The 20,104-nt window shown below is 44.7% G+C and overlaps 1 protein-coding gene across 4 annotated transcripts in view; it reads right to left on the bottom strand.

The window, feature by feature from the left end:
- Window positions 1-20,104, bottom strand: part of GAPVD1 (GTPase activating protein and VPS9 domains 1) — a 96,144-nt gene that overhangs the window by 27,972 nt on the left and 48,068 nt on the right. For 2 of the 4 annotated variants that reach the window (XM_062207539.1, XM_062207537.1), the window contains exons 8-13: window positions 14,541-14,607; window positions 11,176-11,301; window positions 9,498-9,671; window positions 4,710-4,850; window positions 3,130-3,264; window positions 2,540-2,659 (exon numbers count right to left, since the gene is read on the bottom strand). In XM_062207539.1, the coding sequence (XP_062063523.1) occupies window positions 2,540-2,659; window positions 3,130-3,264; window positions 4,710-4,850; window positions 9,498-9,671; window positions 11,176-11,301; window positions 14,541-14,607 (763 nt within the window). Of the gene's footprint in view, window positions 1-2,539; window positions 2,660-3,129; window positions 3,265-4,709; window positions 4,851-9,497; window positions 9,672-11,175; window positions 11,302-14,477; window positions 14,608-20,104 lie in introns of all 4 variants that reach the window. The other 2 variants (XM_062207538.1, XM_062207536.1) reach the window with 1 other exon arrangement.

The raw sequence follows: 20,104 nt of genomic DNA on the forward strand, positions 1-20,104 counted from the left end.
ATGGGTGCAGGGGCCCAAGGACTTGGGCCATCTTCTGCTGCTTTCCCAGGCCATCAGCAGAGAGCTGGATCAGAAGAGGAGCAGCCAGGACTCGAACTGGCACCCATATAGGATGCTGCCACAGCAGGCAGTGACTCTACCTCACTATGCCACAGTGCTGGCCCCAAATCATTTTTTTAATTGTGAAAGAATGCAACAACTACAAGTACAGTTTGGTGCCCCTGCTTCAGCCTAAGGCCCCAGCAAGTTTTACCTATCTTTCTTTGTGCATCATAAGTGCAAATGTCAACACAGTGAAAAAGGACAATGCCCTCCATATTACTAATGAAAGCAGTTTTGACCTTGTATTCCCCCACCCCAAAAAGGGTCTTAAGGATCCTCATAGGTCCATGGAGACCACACTTCAAGACGTAGTAGTAGCACCAGCATCCCATATGGGTGTCAGCTCAAGTCCTGACTGCTCCACTTCTGATCCAGCTCCCTGCTAACAGCCTGGGAAAGCAATGGAACATGGCCCAAAAGCTTGGGCCCCTGCACCCATCTGGGAGACTGAGAAGAAGCTCCTGGCTCCTGGCTTCGGATCTGCCCAGCTCCAGGCATGGCTGCCGTTTGAGGAGTAAACCAGTGGATGGAAGACCTCTCTCTCTGTCTCTCCCTCTGTCACTCTGCCTCTCAAATAAATAAATAAATAAAATCTTTAAAAAGAAGAAAAGACTGCAGGTGTAGAACAGTGGTTCTCAATCGGCAGCGCTCCTTCCTCACAAGGAATGGTTTGGCAATGTCCAGACACATTGTTGATTGAAACAGCCTCAGGGAGGTGGGGGCATGCACTACTGGTCAAGGCCAGAGGTGCTGCTAACCATCCTAAAATGCACAGGATGGATGCACAGGAGGACCCACAACAAAAAATTATCTGGCCCAAAATATCAATAGTGTCAAAGCTTAAAAAAAAGAAAGAAAGAAAAAAAAGCTTGGTTCAGAAAAAAAAAGTAAAAAAAGAAAAGGTTCCTCAGAACCCACTCCCCTTATAAAAGCACTACTAGCATTTTGGTACTTCTTTCCAGATCTCTCCCTATGCATATGGCTTTTAATCTTTTTTGTCTTGTATATAAAATTCTAGAAAATAAATCTTCCATGTAATATTATGTTCTAGGTATTTCTCCAAGTTATTTCATATTTTAAAAGCATTAAAAAATACTTGCATAAATTATTATCAGTTACAGGAAAATCACTTAGTCATTCCATTTTTCAGTTCTTAAGTTGTTTCCCATTTTCTATCTATAGCATAAATGTTGGGGCTGGCGCCATGGCTCACTTGGTTAATCCTCCGCCTGCGGTGCCGGCATCGCATGTGGGTGCCGGGTTCTAGTCCCGGTTGCTCCTCTTCTAGTCCAGCTCTCTGCTGTGGCCTGGGAAGGCAGTGGAGCATGGCCCAGGTGCTTGGGCCCCTGCACCTGCATGGGAGACCAGGAAAAAGCACCTGGCTTCAGATCGGTGCAGCGCTGGCCATGGTGGCCACTTGGGGAGTGAACCAACAGGAGGAAGACCTTTCTCTTTGTCTCTCTCACTGTTTATAACTCTGTCAAATAAATAAAAAATAAAATAAAATAAAATAAATGTTATGAAGAACACCTACCTAAGTGCTTAAGACTTTCTCCATACATGGAATTATTTCCTTATCACTGATTGTTAGGAGTGGAACTGGACCCAATTTAGAACATGAAATGTAATGCCTTAAATATATATGACAAATTATGCCCCAAGATGCTAAATATCAATTGATATTATCATGAGCAATGTATAACGGTACGAGTTTTTTTTTTTTTTTTTTTTTTTTTTGACAGGCAGAGTGGACCGTGAGAGAGAGAGAGAGACAGAGAGAAAGGTCTTCCTTTGCCGTTGGTTCACCCTCCAATGGGCGCTGCAGCCAGCGCACCGCACTGATCCGATGGCAGGAGCCAGGTGCTTATCCTAGTCTCCCATGGGGTGCAGGGCCCAAGCACTTGGGCCATCCTCCACTGCACTCCCTGGCCACAGCAGAGAGCTTGCCTGGAAGAGGGGCAACCAGGTCAGAATCCGGTGCCCCAACCGGGACTAGAACCCAGTGTGCCGGCGCCACAAGGCGGAGGATTAGCCTAGTGAGCCGCGGCACCAGCCTATGGTACCAGTTTTAATCATGATTATGATCTTTTTCTTTAAAGGTTTTATTTATTTATCTGAGAGGCAGAGTTACAGACACAGAGAGGGAGAGACAGAGAGGTCTCCCATCCACTGGTTTGCTCCCCAAATGGAGCAATGGCCGAAGCTGAGCCAATCTGAAGTCAGGAGCCAGGAGCTTCCTCCAGGTCTCCCACATGGGTGCAGGGGCCCAGACTCTTGGGTCATCTTATACTGCTTTCTCAGGCTATTAGCAGAGAGCTGGATCAGAAAAGGAGCACAAACTGGCACCGGTGCTGCAGGCAGAGGCTTAGCCTATCACACCACAGCGCCAGCCCCCAAATAGAATCATTTTAAAATCATTCTCATTTGCCCTTCTTACCATGAGTTATTTCATCCATGTCTGGACTAGTGACAGAATCTTTACCCCCAAAATCAGAGCTGCATTCAGATCTCAGGTCTTCAATCTTATTGGGAATATCTTCAGAGGTTGCACTTATGCCTTAAAAAACAAAACAAAACAAAACAAAAAACAAAACAGGAAAAAACTAAACAGCAAGAAGAAGAAAATAACCACATAAAAAGTGTATGAAGTTTGAAGAAATTTAAACATTCTCAAATTTTCCGTGTCTAAGTTCTATACATGTGACTTATTTACTATTACATCTTTCACAATATTGCTAAAACATGCTTACTTTGCTTTATACAACATAATCAGAATTATGTGATAGTTAAAAACTGTAGTAGAGACTACTAAGAATAGAAAGAGTTGCAGAGGAACTACTTGCCAAGTACTTCAACAGGCTCTACAAAGCTACATTTAAGTTCTCAAAGATTTAAAGTGCCACAGAAATAGTTTTGTCGCCTTGAAATCAACCAGCTGTTAAATAAAACACGTCTCTAATGCTTACAAATAGGGGGTGGAGTGATGACACCTTCAAATCCCTATTCCTTAAAACAAGACAGACATACCCGACACAACACTGAGGCCTGGTGTGCTGGGGCGGGAACTGACCTCCCTGACATCCGTATCATCTGATGTGCTGCCCAGTCCAGAACAGCTCTCCAGTTCTTGCAGACGCTCCTCCTGCTTTAGGTCCGGAGCCTCTAAACAGAAGACAGGTTTCACATTAGTGATTTCAGCTTTTGTGATGCCAGATAAACAAAGACACCAAGGCGTGAATGAAATCACTGTAAACAGATTTCTAAGTCTTGGTCAGCTGGCTAAGCTAGTTAGATCAAGTGTGTAAAGATTTCACCCCAATACAGGCCAGTTCATCATGTACAGATGAAAACTGTTTCTGTATCATTAATCTCAGAATATATCATTTAACACGCAAACTGGACAACAGAGTACAGAATAGCTTAGCATTAAATCAACTAAATAATAACTTCTATGGTTACTCAATAGATGCCCCTGCCCCCATATCCTCTGACAAAATTAGCATGTTTAAATACTCTGGAGATCAGATGAGACCAGGTGTGTTCAGGGTGGTATGGCCATGGACTATCTAAACGCTTTGACATTATATTATACAACATGTAACAGGATCACTCAATTCTTCCTAAGTAAATCAGAATATAATGCAGATAGACAGTTGCATAATATCTGCATTCTGTAGCTGACATTTAGTTGAAGGCAAGATGTGATTTCACAATCAAATAAAAAAAAAAAAAAAAAAAAAAAAAAAAAAACTAGAGGCCGGCGCTGTGGCTTAACAGGCTAATCCTCCGCCTTGCGGCACTGGCCCACCAGGTTCTAGTCCCGGTCGGGGCGCCGGATTCTATCCCGGTTGCCCCTCTTCCAGGCCAGCTCTCTGCTATGGCCCGGGAAGGCAGTGGAGGATGGCCCAAGTCCTTGGGCCCTGCACCCGCATGGGAGACCAGGAGAAGCACCTGGCTCCTGGCTTCGGATCAGCGAGATGAGCTGGCCGCAGAGGCCATTGGAGGGTGAACCAACGGCAAAAAGGAAGACCTTTCTCTCTGTCTCTCTCTCACTATCCACTCTGCCTGTCAAAAAAAATTAAAAAAAAAAAAAAAAAACTAGAAATGCAATACATGAAAAAAGTACAAAACACTTTATATATGTTCACAATATCCCCACACCAAAGAATCCTCAGGACCACAGTCTCAATTTCAACATATTTCAAAACACATTAAACATCTTTTAAAAAGAGTCAAGTTCTCCCCTGGAATAAATTTAAACACGGTTACATCACAAGACAGTCAAAGACTCAATGCTTGAGTTATGTTGCCACCCTTACCCTAGGAAGAATTAGTGGGAAACATTTACAAACAATTGCTTCCAAAATAATTGAACAGAGGGTCAGAAAGCACATGCCATCTCAGTCTATGCCTGCCAATACTGCCTTTTTTTCTTAATGGACAGAAAATGTCTTAAACTAATTTTTCTCTTTGAAATTCTTAGCAATGTGATTGTCACAAACTTATCAAATGTATATTTAACAAGATGTAGGTAACTTAGATGTTAAGATACTTTACATTTAAAATATCTGTGCAAATGAAAAAGCAAACAATGTCAGCATACTAACCTGAATCACTTGGCAATACCTCTACACTCCAAGCCTCACTGGTTGTCTCTGAAATTGTAGAACCAGTGCAAGGGTCCAGAAGCACTGACCCTGAGCCTGGGAGGCAGAGCAAACTGCCCAACATGTTCTCTGCAGCTGCACCTGTATAACCGGTGGGGAGCAAAAGGTTAACAAAGATTGGCTGTAAAAAGAAGCAGCAGTAGACAAAGGTCAAAGCAAACACTAAGCTAACATCTTCTCTCTGCCCATAAGAAAGAAGCCAAAGTAAGAATCACTTCAATCAAGCACACTGTTGTTTTTTTGTTTTTGTTTTTTTGGTTTTTTTTTTTGACAGGCAGAGTGGACAGTGAGAGAGAGACAGAGAGAGAGGTCTTCCTTTGTCGTTGGTTCACCCTCCAATGGCCGCCGCGCGGCGACTGGCACACTGCACTGATCCGATGGCAGGAGCCAGGTGCTTCTCCTGGTCTCCCATGGGGTGCAGGGCCCAAACACTTGGGCCATCCTCCACTGCACTCCCTGGTCACAGCAGAGAGCTGGCCTGGAAGAGGGGCAACCAGGATAGAATCTGGCGCCCCAACTTGGACTAGAACCCGGTGTGCCGGCGCCGCAAGGTGGAGGATTAGCCTAGTGAGCCACGGCACCGGCAAGCACACTGTTAAAAACACAAATTCTCTACCGGCGCCGCGGCTCACTAGGCTAATCCTCCACTTTGCGGTGCCGGCACACCGGGTTCTAGTCCCGGTCGGGGCTCTGGATTCTGTCCTGGTTGCCCCTCTTCCAGGCCAGCTCTCTGCTGTGGCCAGGGAGTGCAGTGGAGGATGGCCCAAGTGCTTGGGCCCTGTACCCCATGGGAGACCAGGAGAAGCACCTGGCTCCTGCCATCGGATCAGCGCGGTGCGCCGGTTGCAGCATGCCGGCCGCAGCAGCCTTTGGAAGGTGAACCAACAGCAAAAGGAAGACCTTTCTCTCTGTCTCTCTCTCTCTCACGGTCCACTCTGCCTGTCAAAAAATAAAAATAAAAACACAAATTCTCACTTTGATCACAATAGCACATCCTCTTTTCCATAGAGAAATTCTGACTCTCCATAGAGAAACCACATATCATTAGGTCAAGTCATGTCAACTAGCTTTTTCCTTGGTTTTTCAGTGAATTTTACATGTGTCCTCAACTTCTCACTAAAATTTATAGTCTACAAGGGATTAAAATCTTTTAAAGAGATTTAACTATAGAAAGTTACAAGGGTTAAAAATGGTTTTCTTCCAGGACATCAACAACATATTCAGAGCAATAAAATATATAAGCAGAAAGCATGCATCTTCACAACACTCACTCAACTGCAAATATAACCTACTGCCAGGAACAATACACTCTGGCACATGGAATGAAAATCGATTAAGAAATCTTTTGGATAGGATTAAGTGTCAAAGGGATTACATAAACAAGACCAGTGTCTGCTAATAGTAGTTGATAGAATTAAAAAGGAGAGAACAATCCAATATGGGAAGCAGGATATACAGCAGACTCATAGAATGGCAGATGTCCTTAACAGCACTCTGGCCTCAGAGTCAGCCCTTAAGGCATTCGACCTGGCTAAAAAGCCCATGAGAGTTTCTCAGGCATGGAAAGCCAAGACACTGTGGCAAAAAAAAAAAAAAAAAAAAACAAACCTAGATGAAAGATCTCTCTGAGTGAGATCCCAGTAGAAAGAAGGGACCATCAAAGGAGGTACCTTTCTCTGAAGGGAGGAGAGAACTTCCAGTTTGACTATGGCCTTGTCTAAATAAGGTCGGAGTTTGTGAACTCAAGAGGCTTCCATAGCTTTGGCAGCTCAGGACAAGAGCCTCGGGTAATTACTGACGTCATAAATAAGAGTGTCAATTGTTGAGTCAACATCACTGTGCACTTACTCCACATGTAGGATCTCTGTCCTTAATGTGTTGCGCTATGAGAACTAACAGTAAACCTAGTATTCAAACACTACTTTATACTTTGTGTGTCTGTGTAGGTGTAATCTGTTGAAATCTTTTCTTAGTATATACTAAGTTGATCTTCTGTATATAAAGATAATTAAAAATGAATCTTAATGGCAAAAAAAAAAAAAAAAAGAAATCTTTTGGGACTGGCATTCTGCCATAGCACAGTCAGCTGCCACCTGCAACACCGGCATTCCATATGGACACCAGTTCAAGTCCCAACGGCTCCATTTCTGATCCAGCTCCCTGTTAATGTGCCTGGGAAAACAGTGGAGGAGGGCCCCTGCCACCCACGTGGGAGACTCAGAAGAAGTTCCTGACTCCTGGCTTTGGCCTGGCCAAGCCCTGGCCATTGCAGTCATTCAGGGAGTGAATCAGTGAATCTCTTTCTCCTTTTCTCTCTGTAACTCTGCCTTTCAAATAAAATAAAAAATAAATCTTAAAAAAAAGGATTAACCATTACTGTATGACCATGTCAAAATACTCATGTATTAGAATGCTACTCCACTTCTGACTAAATTAATAAAAATATAATTCTATTTTAGTGTATGAAAATAGCAAAATGTTCTGGTAAAAAATTACCTTTCAAAGAGATACTACAAAATAATTACAAGTAAAGTAATGTCTGGGATTTGCCTAAACATAATGGAGGAGTGGTAGGGAAAACAGAAAAGCAATAGCCATGTATTTCTAATTGTTGAAGCAATTAGTTAGGTCTAATGGATTCAATACATTCTTTTGTATTTGTTTGAAATGTTCCATGTTTAAAAAGAAAATGAAGGGCCCAGTGTTGTGGCACAGCAGGTTAAGCCACCACCTGTCATGCTGGCAGTCCATAGCAGGGCACAGGTTCGAGTTCCAGCTGCTCTGCTTCCAATCCAGCTTCCTGCAATGTGCTTGGAATAGTGGAAGTTGCCCTAAGTACTTGGACCCCTGACATCCATGTGGGAGACAAGCATGGAGTTTCTGGCTCTTGGCTTCAGTCTGGCCCAGACCTGGCTGTTGTGGCCATCTGGGAAGTAAATCAGTAGATGGAGGATACCTCCCTATCTCTCCTCCACTCTGTCTTTAAAATAAACAAACACATTTAAAATAATAATCAATAAAAAGAAAATGCACAGGCCACAATAATGGTACAGCAGGTTAAGCTACTGCTTGCAACACCAGCATCATATAAGAGCATAAGTTTGAATCCTAAATGCTCCACTTCAGATCCAGCTCCTTGCTAATGGGAAAGCTGAGAAAGATGGTCTGAGTGAGTGAGCGCCTGCCACCTATGTGGGAGTTCCAGATTCTCAGCTTCAGCCTGAGCCCTGGTCCAGTACTCGCCATTGCGGCCATTTGTGGAGTGAACCACTGGATCAAAGATATCTCTCTTTCTCTCTCCTTCTCCCTGCAATCTTCAAATAAATATTTTTTTAAAAAGAAAAAAAAATGAATATTATAGTTATAAGATATAATAAATCTTTCAGAGCTCATAAAACAATACCCTAAAAAGGGTGAAATTTAATATGTTAAGTTGTACCTCAATAAACTTGACAAAAAAAAACCTGATCTGAATAAAAAAAAAAAAAAACTTCTTTATTTTGAAAGAGCTACAGAAAGAGAGAGAGAAAATAGAGAGTGAGAGATCTTCTATCAGTTCACTCCCCGAATGGCCACAATGGCCAGTGCTGGTATGGCCCACGCCAGGAACCAGGAGTTCTGTTCTGCCACGTGGGTGGTGGGGGCCCACACACTTGGGCCATCCTCTGCTATTTTCCCAGATGCATTAGCAGGGAGCTGGATCAGAAGCGAACAGCCAGCACAAGAATCAGCACCCACAAGGGATGCCAGCATCATAGGTAGCAGCTTTACCCACTATGCCAGTATGTCAGCCCCTGAATCACTTTTTTTTTTCTAGAGAACTTTGGTACACATTATTTCAATAAGATTTTATAGCTAGGGGCTGGTACTGTAGCATAGTGGGTAAAGCTACCACCTGCAGTGCCAGCATCCCTTGTGGGTGCCAGTTTAAGTCCCAGCTGCTCCACTTCTGATCCAGCTCTCTGCTATGGCCTGGGAAAGCAGTGGAAGATGGCCCAAGTCCTTGGGCCCTTGCACCCACATGGGAGACCCGGAGACGTCGGATTGGTGCAGCTCCGGCCATTGCGGCCAATTGGGGAGTGAACCATCGGATGGAGGATCTCTCTCTCTCTCTCTCTCTCTCTGCCTCTGCCTCTGCTTCTCCTTCTCTCTGTGTAATCCCGACTTTCAAATAAATCTTTAAAAAAAATTTAACCTCTTTGAACTAGTTTCTTTGTCCATACAGTAGGTGATACCATCTCCCACCAGAGGCTTTTGTGAAAATTAAATAAGAATTTAGAAGATCTCTCTCTGTGTCCTTCTTTCTATATATCTGCCTTTCAAATAAATATATAAATCTTTTTTTAAAAGATTCTATGGTTATAATCTATAAGAAATTTCATCTAGGGCCGGCACTGTGGCATAGCAGGTAAAGCCACCGCCTGCAGCACCGGCATCCCATATGGGTGCCGGTTCAAGTCCCGGCTGCTCCTCTTCCAATCCAGCTCTCTGCTATGGCCTAGGAAAGTAGTGGAATATGGCCCAAGTCCTTGGGTCCCTGCAACCGCTCGTGAGACCCAGAAGAAGCTCTTGGCTCCTGGCTTCAGATTAGCACAGCGCGCTGGCCATAGCGGCCATTTGGGGGGTGAATCAATGGAAAGGAAGACCTTTCCCTCTGTCTCTCTAACTCTGCCTGTCAACAACAAAAAGAATAAACATCAATGTCCCAGAATACTGAATAGCAGTTACCTGCAATTTCTTGTAGGCGATCTTCATCGATGTTTGGATCAAAGTCACTTCCCAAAACATCTGTACTCCAGGTCTCACTCACTGTCTCTGATATGTCCCTGTCATCTGTTAGTCCCATCATGTCACGAATTTCAAACTTCCTTAACTTATCATCAAGATTATCTTGTGTTGTTGCTATTGGAAACAAAATTCAGCATTTTAAAAGGGCAGCAAGGCTATCATTCAACTTTAAACAACTTGATGTCTTTGAACTTCAAGTTGTACATTTTACCAAAACTAAGCATGTAGTACCCTCCTAGACCTCACTAGCCAAGTCAGCTCCCCTTTGACCAGCTGAACCCCTACTTAAAAATAGCACAGAGCCCTATTTGACCACTGCCAACCATGAATGCAAGACTGAGCCTAGCCCAAATCAAGAAGCAACCAGCTGATCCATACACCTAAGAGCAAAAATCAGTGTTCTGGGGGTGGTCTGTTTTATAACATTATTATGCCAATAATTAACTGACAAACCCGTATTACAAAATGTCTTTCAGTTGACTTAGATGACTCCCCTCTGCATTCTAGAGTTCTCTCTCCTTTGCAGACCAATTTCTCTCAGTCAACATTTTAACATTTCACAAAATGTAGAATGCCAATCACGTCAGATGTACCCAGAAAGCTTGTTAACAAGGTAATATTCATTCAGCTTCTGTGGTATGATCATGTTACTTTAGGTTTCTCTTATTTTAATCCTAACTGAAACACTTACAAATGGATCCAGGAAAATACAGTTTTATTTAAGCCACACACACTCCAAGGGCAATGTTCTTCCTTTCTAAAATGGTCCAAACAAGGATTTCTAAACTTTGAGACTTGGTAAATGAATTTTTAAAGGCTCCCTGGGTAATTCATGCTAAAGTTAAAGAATTATTGCCTCAAACCTAGCTGAGGGCATTATTATCCTAAACAAGTGGTCTTTAGTGGGCAAATTCAAATTTCTCATATTAATCTTAAAGCACAAAAGGATATCACCGTCACCCTCTCCTCCCCTCTAACTAACTACTTTCCCAGCTCTGGCTTGCGACTGAAGTACAGGCTTTCTGTCTCCACAACAGGGATCCATGCACTTTTCAGTCCTCACTTCACCTATTTCCCTCGATGATTCCTGAACAAGTACTGTGGTTTTCCACCTTTTTAACTTGCTCATTCTTCTCTTAGAACAACCTGTCTCCAACTTCTGCCAGCTGCAATATAAGCCAAACTTTAAGGCTGGCATTTTTTTCCAATAAACTTTTCTCTATCCTTTCAACTACATGTATCCCTCACTCAAAATTGCCAAAGCACTTTTACATACATTTAATCATTTGTCTACCATTCTGTCCCTATTCTAAGTTCCTTGACCCTGAGTATTTATCATTCTATCCCTTAAATAGTACAGAACTGAAATATCAAATATTATAGAATTTAAAGTAATTCACATTAATTATTCTATGTAATTTAAGCCTAAACAATTGACTTATCAATTAAATATTTTAAAAACTCAAGGAACCATGAATAAATGCAAGTTTAATGGTCCCTAATTAATCATCTTAAATTTATTCTCTTGACTGAACAGTCAACTTACATGCAAACATTGTGTATCTTGCAATCAGGTAATTATTTGCTGCTTGGGGAATTATACTCAACCTCATTTTACCTTGCTCATGCTCTAACAGCTGTAGAGCTTCAACACCATTGCTCCCAGAAGGTCCTGCTCCTAGTTCTGACACAGACTCTGCTTCCAGGTCTAGAGAGGACACTGAATTGGAGCGATTTGAAGGACCTGGAGAAATGTTTATAATGAGTCATCCTTTTAAAACAGCCATGAGCTATCACCCAAGTTTCCATGCACTGATAAGAAAATAAAGACTGATTAAAATCCCTTTATTCGGCATCTATACCTTAAAAATATGCATGCCCTTTGAGCCAGCAATTATTCTTTTGGGAATTTATCCTAAGTCACTAATCAAAAATTAGTCTAAGGTTACATGCTACAGAGCTTCTTATAATATCTGAAAAACAGGAGCAATATACATGCTTATGCATAAGATACTGAAATAAATTACGATATACTCATTTAAAGTTTAAGAAAACAGCCATTAAAAATTAAGAATGTAGGCCAGCGCCACGGCTCAGTAGGCTAATCCTCCACCTGCAGCACCGGCACCCTGGGGTTCTAGTCCCAGTTGGGGCTCTGGATTCTGTCCTGGTTGCTCCTCTTCCAGTCTAGCTCTCTGCTGTGGCCCAGGAAGGCAGTGGAGGATGGCCCAAGTGCTTGGGCCCTGCACCCGCATGGGAGACCAGGAGGAAGCACCTGGCTCCTGGCTTCAGATCAGCGCGGTGCACCGGCCACATTACACCAGCTGTAGTGTAGTGGCCATTTTGTGGGGTGAACCAACGGAAGGAAGACCTTTCTCTCTGTCTCTCTCTCTCTCACTGTCTAACTCTGCCTGTCAAAAAAAAAAAAAAAAAAAAAAATTAAGAATGTAAAGGCCAGTGTTGTGGCACAGTGGGTACAATGCTAGCATCGCATATCCAAGAACCAGTTCAAATCCCAGCTACTTGATTTCCAGTCCTTGCTAACGTGCCTAGGAAGCAGCAGGAGACAGAATAAGTACTTAAGACCCTGGCTTCAGCCTGGCCTATCCCTGGCTGTTGCAGCCATCTGGGGAGTGAACCAGAAGATGGACAATCTCAATCTTTCAATCTCTTCCTCCATCCCTACCTCTCTCTGTCATTCTACCTTCCAAATAAATAAAGTCCTAAAACAAATTAAGATTGTAAAATTACAAAAAGAATTGTTAGTGTTACATTAACAAACAAGGACATAAAATAGCATAAATCTAATTTTGCTACAAATAAACCAAAATGCCAGCTGTAATTAACAGAATGATGACAGTACAGATAAATGTATTTCTTTTCTGCATTTTCTAGAATGACATACAATACTTATGTGATTTTTTAAAAGGTTAAGTAATGGAGAAGTTATCACATTTTTTGTTTAACTTTTAAACAATTGTACATTTGAACTTTCTTTTTACTAAAAAAAAGTTGGGGGCAAGAGTTGTAGCACAGGGATTCAGCTACCACTTGGGATGTCACATCTCGTGTTAGAGTGAGGTTTGATTCTTCCTGGCTCTTCTTTCTTACCTTTTCTTTTCCCCTCTGCTTCTCTCTCTTAACTTCCTTCTTTCCTCCTTCCTTTCCTGCTTTTGAGATTTATTTATTTATCCAAAAGACAGAGTTAGAGAGAGTGAGTGAGCAAGTGGGCTATCTTCCATCCACTGGTTCACTGGTTCGCATCAGTTAGGGCTGGGCCAGGCCAAAGGAGGAGCCAAGAACTCCATCCAGGTCTCCCATATGGGTGGCAGGGGCCCCAAGTACTTGGGCCATCCTCAACTGTCTTCGCAGCTATACTAGCAGAGAGTTGGATTGGAAATGGAACAGCTGGGACTCGAACCAACATCCATATGGGATGCTGGCACTATAGGTAGCTGAGTAACCCACTCTGCCACAGTGTCAGCCCCATCCTTGACTTTCAGTCAAGCTTCCTGCTGATGTATCCTGGGAGGCAGATACGATGGCCTGCTGGCTTGGCCCCTGCCACCCATGTGGGAAACCTAGATGGAGTTTAGGGTTCCAGATTTCATACTGGCCCAGCCCTGGCCGTTGTGGGCATTTGAGGAATCAATCAGCAGACGGACAATCTATTTCTGTCTCTCTGTGCCACTCTGCCTTTCAAGTAGAAAATAAACATCTCCAAAAACTTATCCTAGTATATGGAATGATATACTGTCACTTCACATTCTTGGCTTTTAATTTTCTCTTGGCCGGCGCCACGGCTCACTAGGCTAATCCTCCACCTGCGGCACCGGGACACCGGGTTCTAGTCCTGGTCAGGGCGCTGGATAGTGTCCCGGTTGTTCCTCTTCCAGTCCAGCTCTCTGCTGTGGCCCAGGAGTGCAGTGGAGGATGGCCCAAGTGCTTGGGCCCTGCACCCACATGGGAGACCAGGAGAAGCACCTGGCTCCTGCCTTCGGGTCAGCACGGTGCACCGGCTGCAGTGCGCCGGCCGCAGCGGCCATTGCGGGGTGAACCAACAGAAAAAGGAAGACCTTCCTCTCTGTCTCTCTCTCTCTCTCCACTCTGCCTGTCAAAAAAAAAAAAAAAAAAAAAAAATTCTCTTTTGGGGCTGGCGCTGTGGCATAGCAGGTTAAAGCCCTGGGCTAAAGTGCCAGCATCCCATATGGGCACCAGTTCTAGTCCCAGCTGCTGCTCTTATGATCCAGCTCTCTGCTGTGGCCTGGGAAAGCAGTAGAGGATGGCTCAAGTCCTTGGGCCCCTGCACGTATGTGGGAGACCCAGAAGAAGCTCCTGGCTCCTGATTTCAGCTTAGCTCAGCTCCAGCCATTGTGGCCATTTGGGGAGTGAACCAGCGGATAGAAGACTTCTCTGTCTCTACCTCTCTCTGTAACTCTCTTTCAAATAATAAAAATAAATCTTTAAAAAATGTTTCTCTTTTATTCCTATTTGCATTATATTCTGCTTCATAAAAGTGTGGATATGTGAATAAAGAAATGAAGGACATTAAAATTATATGCAACATCCTGAAATACAAATACATCTATTTTTTCCCCATTTATACATGCATTACATCCTTCTAAAGGAGCTCTATAAGCTTTGGTATATATTAATATAGAGAAACAACACTTGTTATTCTATTCTTAAGTCTGAAAGAAGACTTACATTTTCTCTGTTTTATATGACTAAAGGCCTCTCACTATCTTAGTTTTATTTAGGAAACAATCTTTACAGTCAGCTGTTCAAGCTCATTAAAGGAAAATTTTTACTCTCTTCAGTGAGAGGCACAGATAGTATAATTCTAATTTATAAGGCTCCTTTAAAGAACACAAAACATTACTTGAATCACACAACTCCTTGAATGAAGTAACCCTTCACCTTCAGATATTCCTTCCAGATTATCACTGCAGAGGGAAAAGCGCAAGGTTTTATCAGGTTTACCGTGGAGTTTGTTTTCATCGACAGGGACATCTCCTTGTCCTCCATCCGAAAGTTGCATGTTTAGGACCTGAAAAATAAAATGTCAATTTTGGTTTATCACAACTGAAACATCACTGATAAGAAAATAAACCACTGGCCGGCGCTGTGGCTTAACAGGCTAATCCTCCACCTTGCGGCGCCGACACACCGGGTTCTAGTCCCAGTTGGAGCGCCGGATTCTATCCCGGTTGCCCCTCTTCCAGATCAGCTCTCTGCTGTGACCCAGGAGTGCAGTAGAGGATGGCCCAAGTCCTTGGGCCCTGCACCCCATGGGAGACCGGGAGAAGCGCCTGGCTCCTGGCTTCAGATCAGCACGATGTGCTGGCTGCAGCAGCCATTGGAGGGTGAACCAACAGTAAAAAGGAAGACCTTCCTCTGTCTCTCTCTCACTATCCACTCTGCTTGTCAAAAAAAAAAAAAAAAAGAAGAAAAGAAAAGAAACCCCAAGGACCAGTGCCATGGTGCAGTAGGTTAATCCTCTGCCTGCGGCGCCGCCAACCCATATGGGTGCCAGTTCATGTCCCGGCTGCCCCTCTTCCAGTCCAGCTCTCAGCTATGGCCTGGGAAAGTAGAAGATGGCCCAACGGCTGGGGCCCTGCACCCGCGTGTGAGACCAGGAAGAAGCACCTGGCTCCTGGCTTTGGATCGGCGCAGCTCCGGCCCTTGCGGCCATTTGGGGAGTGAACCAATGGAGGGAAGACCTTTCTGTCTCTGCCTCTCACTGTCTAACTCTACCTCCCAAGTAAAAAAAAATTAAAAATTAAAAAAAGGAAAGAAAACAAACTACAGAATGCTTATTTAAATTCCTCTTAAATTAACACTTTTAAAAAAATTGATTTACTTATTTGAAAGGCAGAGTTACAGAGAGGCAGAAGCAGAGAGAGAGAGAGGTCTTCCACCTGCTGGTTCACCCCCCCGATGGCCACACGGCCAGCAGTGGACTAGGACAAAGCCAGGAGCCAGGAGCTTCTTCCAGGTCTCCCACAACGGTGCAGGGGCTCAAGGACTTGGGTCATCCTCTACTGCTTTCCCAGGCCATAGCAGAGAGCTGGATCTGAAGTGGAACAGCCAGGACCTGAACTGGTGCCCACATGGGATGCCAGCACTGCAGGCAGTAGTTTTTACCCGCTATGCCACTTTAAATTATACCTTTTCAAAAAAATATTTATTTATTTGAGAGGCAGAATTACAGAGAAACAGACAGAGGGATCTTCCAACCACTGGTGCATTCCCCAAATAGCCTCAATGTCTAGGGCTAGAATGGAAATAGCTGGGCCAGTTTGACCAGGATCTAGGACCTTTTCCAGGTCTCCCATGTGGGTGCTAGGGACCAAGCACTTAGGCCATCTTTGCCTGCTTCCCTAGGCACATTAGCAGGAAGCAGGATCAGAAGTGGTACAGCCTGAACACAAACCAGTGCCCATACTAGATGCGGCACCTCAGACAGCATTTTAATCCACTGTACCACAACTCTGGGCCCTTAAATAATACTTTCACCTGAAAATTCATTTATAAGGGCTATCAAGCTTATAATTACCCTGGAAAAAGAGTATATCCGTTAAAAATGAAGGAATGCCCTTCCATTACCCATCCAGTGTTAAGAGACTGAACAGGCTGTCAGACACCTGAGGAGCTACGGGTAGGACTACAGGGATCAAGAAGGCTTTGTTGTCAGCAGGTTGGTCCTAGTCTGTCACAGGTTAACTGTGCAACAACGAACAAATTGTTTAAGCTCTCTAAGCCCCAGGTTCATCATCTATAAAATGATGACAATAGCAGTAAGTATGCTGTGGCATTGTTCAGGACTAAACAAAAAGAAACATACTGCATTTGGCATGGTAAATAACATTAAATTTACAGTGTATTTTTTCAGAAGTCAATAAACTAATTCAACCAGAAATAACATGTAATCATGTCCTTATAGCCACCAGGATCGAATCCATTCCATTTAAACCCTCATCTGATTGCCACAGAAGCTGAAGAATGATTTCACAGCCATCTCTAGTGCAGAGTTGATGGCCTTTGTATAATGTTTTCAGGGTCAGCATTGTGGCATAGTGGGTTAAGCCTCTGTCTGCAAAGCCAGCATCCCATATGGGTGCCTGTTCACCGTCCAGCTGCTCCACTTCCTATTCTGCTCCCTGCTAATGTACCTGGGAAAACAGCAGAGGATGGCCCAAGTACTTGGATCCCTGCTACCCATGTGGGAAAAACAAAATAAGCTACAGGCTCTGGGCTTGGGACCAGCCTAGCCCCAGCCACTGCACCCATTTGGGGAGTGAACTAGCAGATGGAAGATCTCTTTCTGTCTCTCCTCTTTCTATAACTCTGCCTTTCAAATAAATAAATAAATCTTTTTTAAAATTTATTTGAGAGGTAGAGTTACAGAAAGAAACAAAGAGAGAGAGAGAGAGGAAGAGAGAGAGAGAGAGGTCTTCCATCCACTGGTTCACTCCCTAATTGGGTGCAACGGTTAGGGCTGTGCTCATCCAGAGCCAGAAGCCAGGAGCTTCTTCCAGGTCTCCCACAAAGGTGTAGGGGCCCAAGCACTTGGGCCATCTTCTGCTGCTTTCCCATGCCATAGCAGAGAACTGGATCAAAAGAGAAGCAGCTGGGACCTGAACCAGTGCCCACCTGGGATGCCAGCACTACAGGCAGAGGCTTAACCCATTACGCCACAGCACAAGCTCCTATAAATCTTTTTTTAAAAAATGTTTTCTACGCCGGCGCCGCAGCTCACTAGGCTAATCCTCCGCCTTGTGGCGCCGGTACACCGGGTTCTAGTCCCGGTCGGGGCTCCGGATTCTATCCCGGTTGCCCCTCTTCCAGGCCAGCTCTCTGCTGTGGCCAGGGAGTGCAGTGGAGGATGGCCCAAGTGCTTGGGCCCTGCACCCCATGGGAGACCAGGAGAAGCACCTGGCTCCTGCCATCGGATCAGCGCGGTGCGCCGGCCGCAGCGCGCCAACCGCGGCGGCCATTGGAGGGTGAACCAACGGCAAAAGGAAGACCTTTCTCTCTGTCTCTCTCTCACTGTCCACTCTGAATGTAAAAAAAAAAAAAAAAAATGTTTTCTATTGTCTGAATGATTAGTAAAGGTATCTGTCACTCCCTACAAACCACATAACTCAGCTTTGTATATGCACATCCACCATCATGAAGAACTGAATACACAGCATGTTTTTTTGTTTGTTTGTTTTGTTTGTTTGTTTGTTTGACAGGCAGAGTGGACAGTGAGAGAGAGAGACAGAGAGCAAGGTCTTCCTTTTCCATTGGTTCACCCCTCAATGGCTGCTGCAGCCGGCACACAGCGCTGATCCGAAGCCAGAAGCCAGGTGCTTCTTCCTGGTCTCACATGTGGGTGCAGGACCCAAGCACCTGGGCCATCCTCCACTGCCTTCCTGGGCCACAGCAGAGAGCTAGAATGGAAGAGGAGCAACCAAGACAGAATCCGGCGCCACAACTGGTACTAGAACCCGGGGAGCCGGCACCACAGGTGGAGGATTAGCCTATTGAGCCAAAGCACCGGCCTTTTTTTTTTTTTTTTTTTTTTTTTCCCGAATACACAGCATGTTGTAAGCACAACTAGCAGATGAGCCCACAAGTCTTGGCCTCCAGGCTGTTGCTGGAATATGAAGAAATTCTCACCACAAACAAAATTTAAGTATTTGGAGTAATGCTTGTGTTAGTTAGCTTGATTCAGCCTTCCACAATGTGTAGCAAGGGTCTTCAATAAGTTCTGGAGGGGCTAGCCAGCATTGTGGTGTATGCAGTGGGTATAGATGCTTCCTGCAACACCACCATCCCATATGGCTGCTGGCTTGTGTCTCAGCTGCTGCATTCTGATCCAGCTCCTTGCTAATGGCCTAGGAAAAACAGCGGAAGACGGCACAAGTGCTTGGGCCCAGGCCAACAACATGGGAGACCCAGATGAAGCTCCTGGCTCCTGGGTTCAGCCTGGCCAGAGGAGTGAACCAGTAGATAGATCTCTCTCTCTGTCTCTCCGTCTCTGTACCTCTTTGAAATAAATCTTAAAAAAAAAAAACAAAATTAACGAAAAATGTTCATTACTGGCCAGCGCCACGGCTCACTAGGCTAATCCTCCACCTGCAGCGCCAGCACTCCAGGTTCTAGTCTCGGTTGGGGCGCTGGTTCTGTCCCAGTTGCTCCTCTTCCAGTCTAGCTCTCTGCTGTGGCCAGGGAGGGCAGTGGAGGATGGCCCAAGTGCTTGGGCCCTGCACCCGCATGGGAGACCAGGAGGAAGCACCTGGTTCCTGGCTTCGGATAGGTGCAGCACGCCAGCCGTAGCGGCCATTTTGGGGGGTGAACCAACGGAAGGAAGACCTTTCTCTCTGTCTCTCTCTAACTCTCCCTGTCCAAAAAAAAGAAAAATGTTCATTATGAAATACTATTCATGAATTTCAAAACTTTTGCACCAAAAAAACCCTCATCTCTTAATTCCATTTTACATGAACTTTTTAAGTATTCTCATACACATATAAAAACATTTACATAATAATTGTAGATATCAATAAATAAAATTTTCTCTGTTAAATAATATTTTAAAGGAAAAAATATTCTACAGCTTGCTGTTTCAGTTTTCCATTTTTTGTAAGATTTTTTTTTTTTTTGACAGGCAGAGTGGATAGTGAGAGAGAGAGACAGAGAGAAGGGTCTTCCTTTTTACTGTTGGTTCACCCTCCAATGGCTGCTGCGGCCGGCATATCTCGCTGATCCGAAGCCAGGAGCCAGGTGCTTCTCCTGGTCTCCCATGCAGGTGCAGGGCCCAAGGACTTGGGCCATCCTCCACTGCCTTCCCGGGCCATAGCAGAGAGCTGGCCTGGAAGAGGGGCAACCGGGATAGAATCCGGCGCCCCGACCGGGACTAGAACCTGGTGTGCCGGCGCCACAAGGCGGAGGATTAGCCTGTTAAGCCATGGCGCTGGCCCATTTTTTGTAAGATTTATTTGGGGCCAGTGCTGTGGCATAGCGGGTTAATGCCCTGGCCTGAGGCACCGGCATCCCATATGGACGCCGGTTCGAGACCCGGCTGCTCCACTTCTGATCCAACTCCCTGCTATGGCCTGAGGAAGCACAAGATGGCCCAAGTCCTTTAGCCCCTGAACCCACATGAGAGACCCAGAAGAAGTTCCTGGCTCCTGGCTTCGGATTGGCGCAGCTCCGGCTGTTGCAACCAATTGGGGAGTGAACCATCAGATCGAAGACCTCTCTCTCTCTGCCTCTCCTCTCTCTCTGTAATTCTATGACTTTCAAATAAATAAGTAAATATTTTAAAAATATTTATTTATTTGAAAGGCAGAGTTACAGAGAGCCAGGGACAGAGAGAGAGAGAGAGAGGTCTTCCATCCACTGGTTCACTCCCCAAATGGCCACAATAGCCAGAGCTGAGCTTATCCAAAGCCAGGAGCCAGGAGCCAGGAGCCTCTTCCAGGTCTCCCACACAGGTGCAGGGGCTTAAGGAGTTGGGCCATCTTCTACTTGCCATAGCAGAGAGCTGGATCAGAAGT

The sequence above is a fragment of the Lepus europaeus genome, chromosome 12, assembly GCF_033115175.1.
Source record: "Lepus europaeus isolate LE1 chromosome 12, mLepTim1.pri, whole genome shotgun sequence".
NCBI classification, from domain to species: Eukaryota; Metazoa; Chordata; class Mammalia; order Lagomorpha; family Leporidae; genus Lepus; species Lepus europaeus.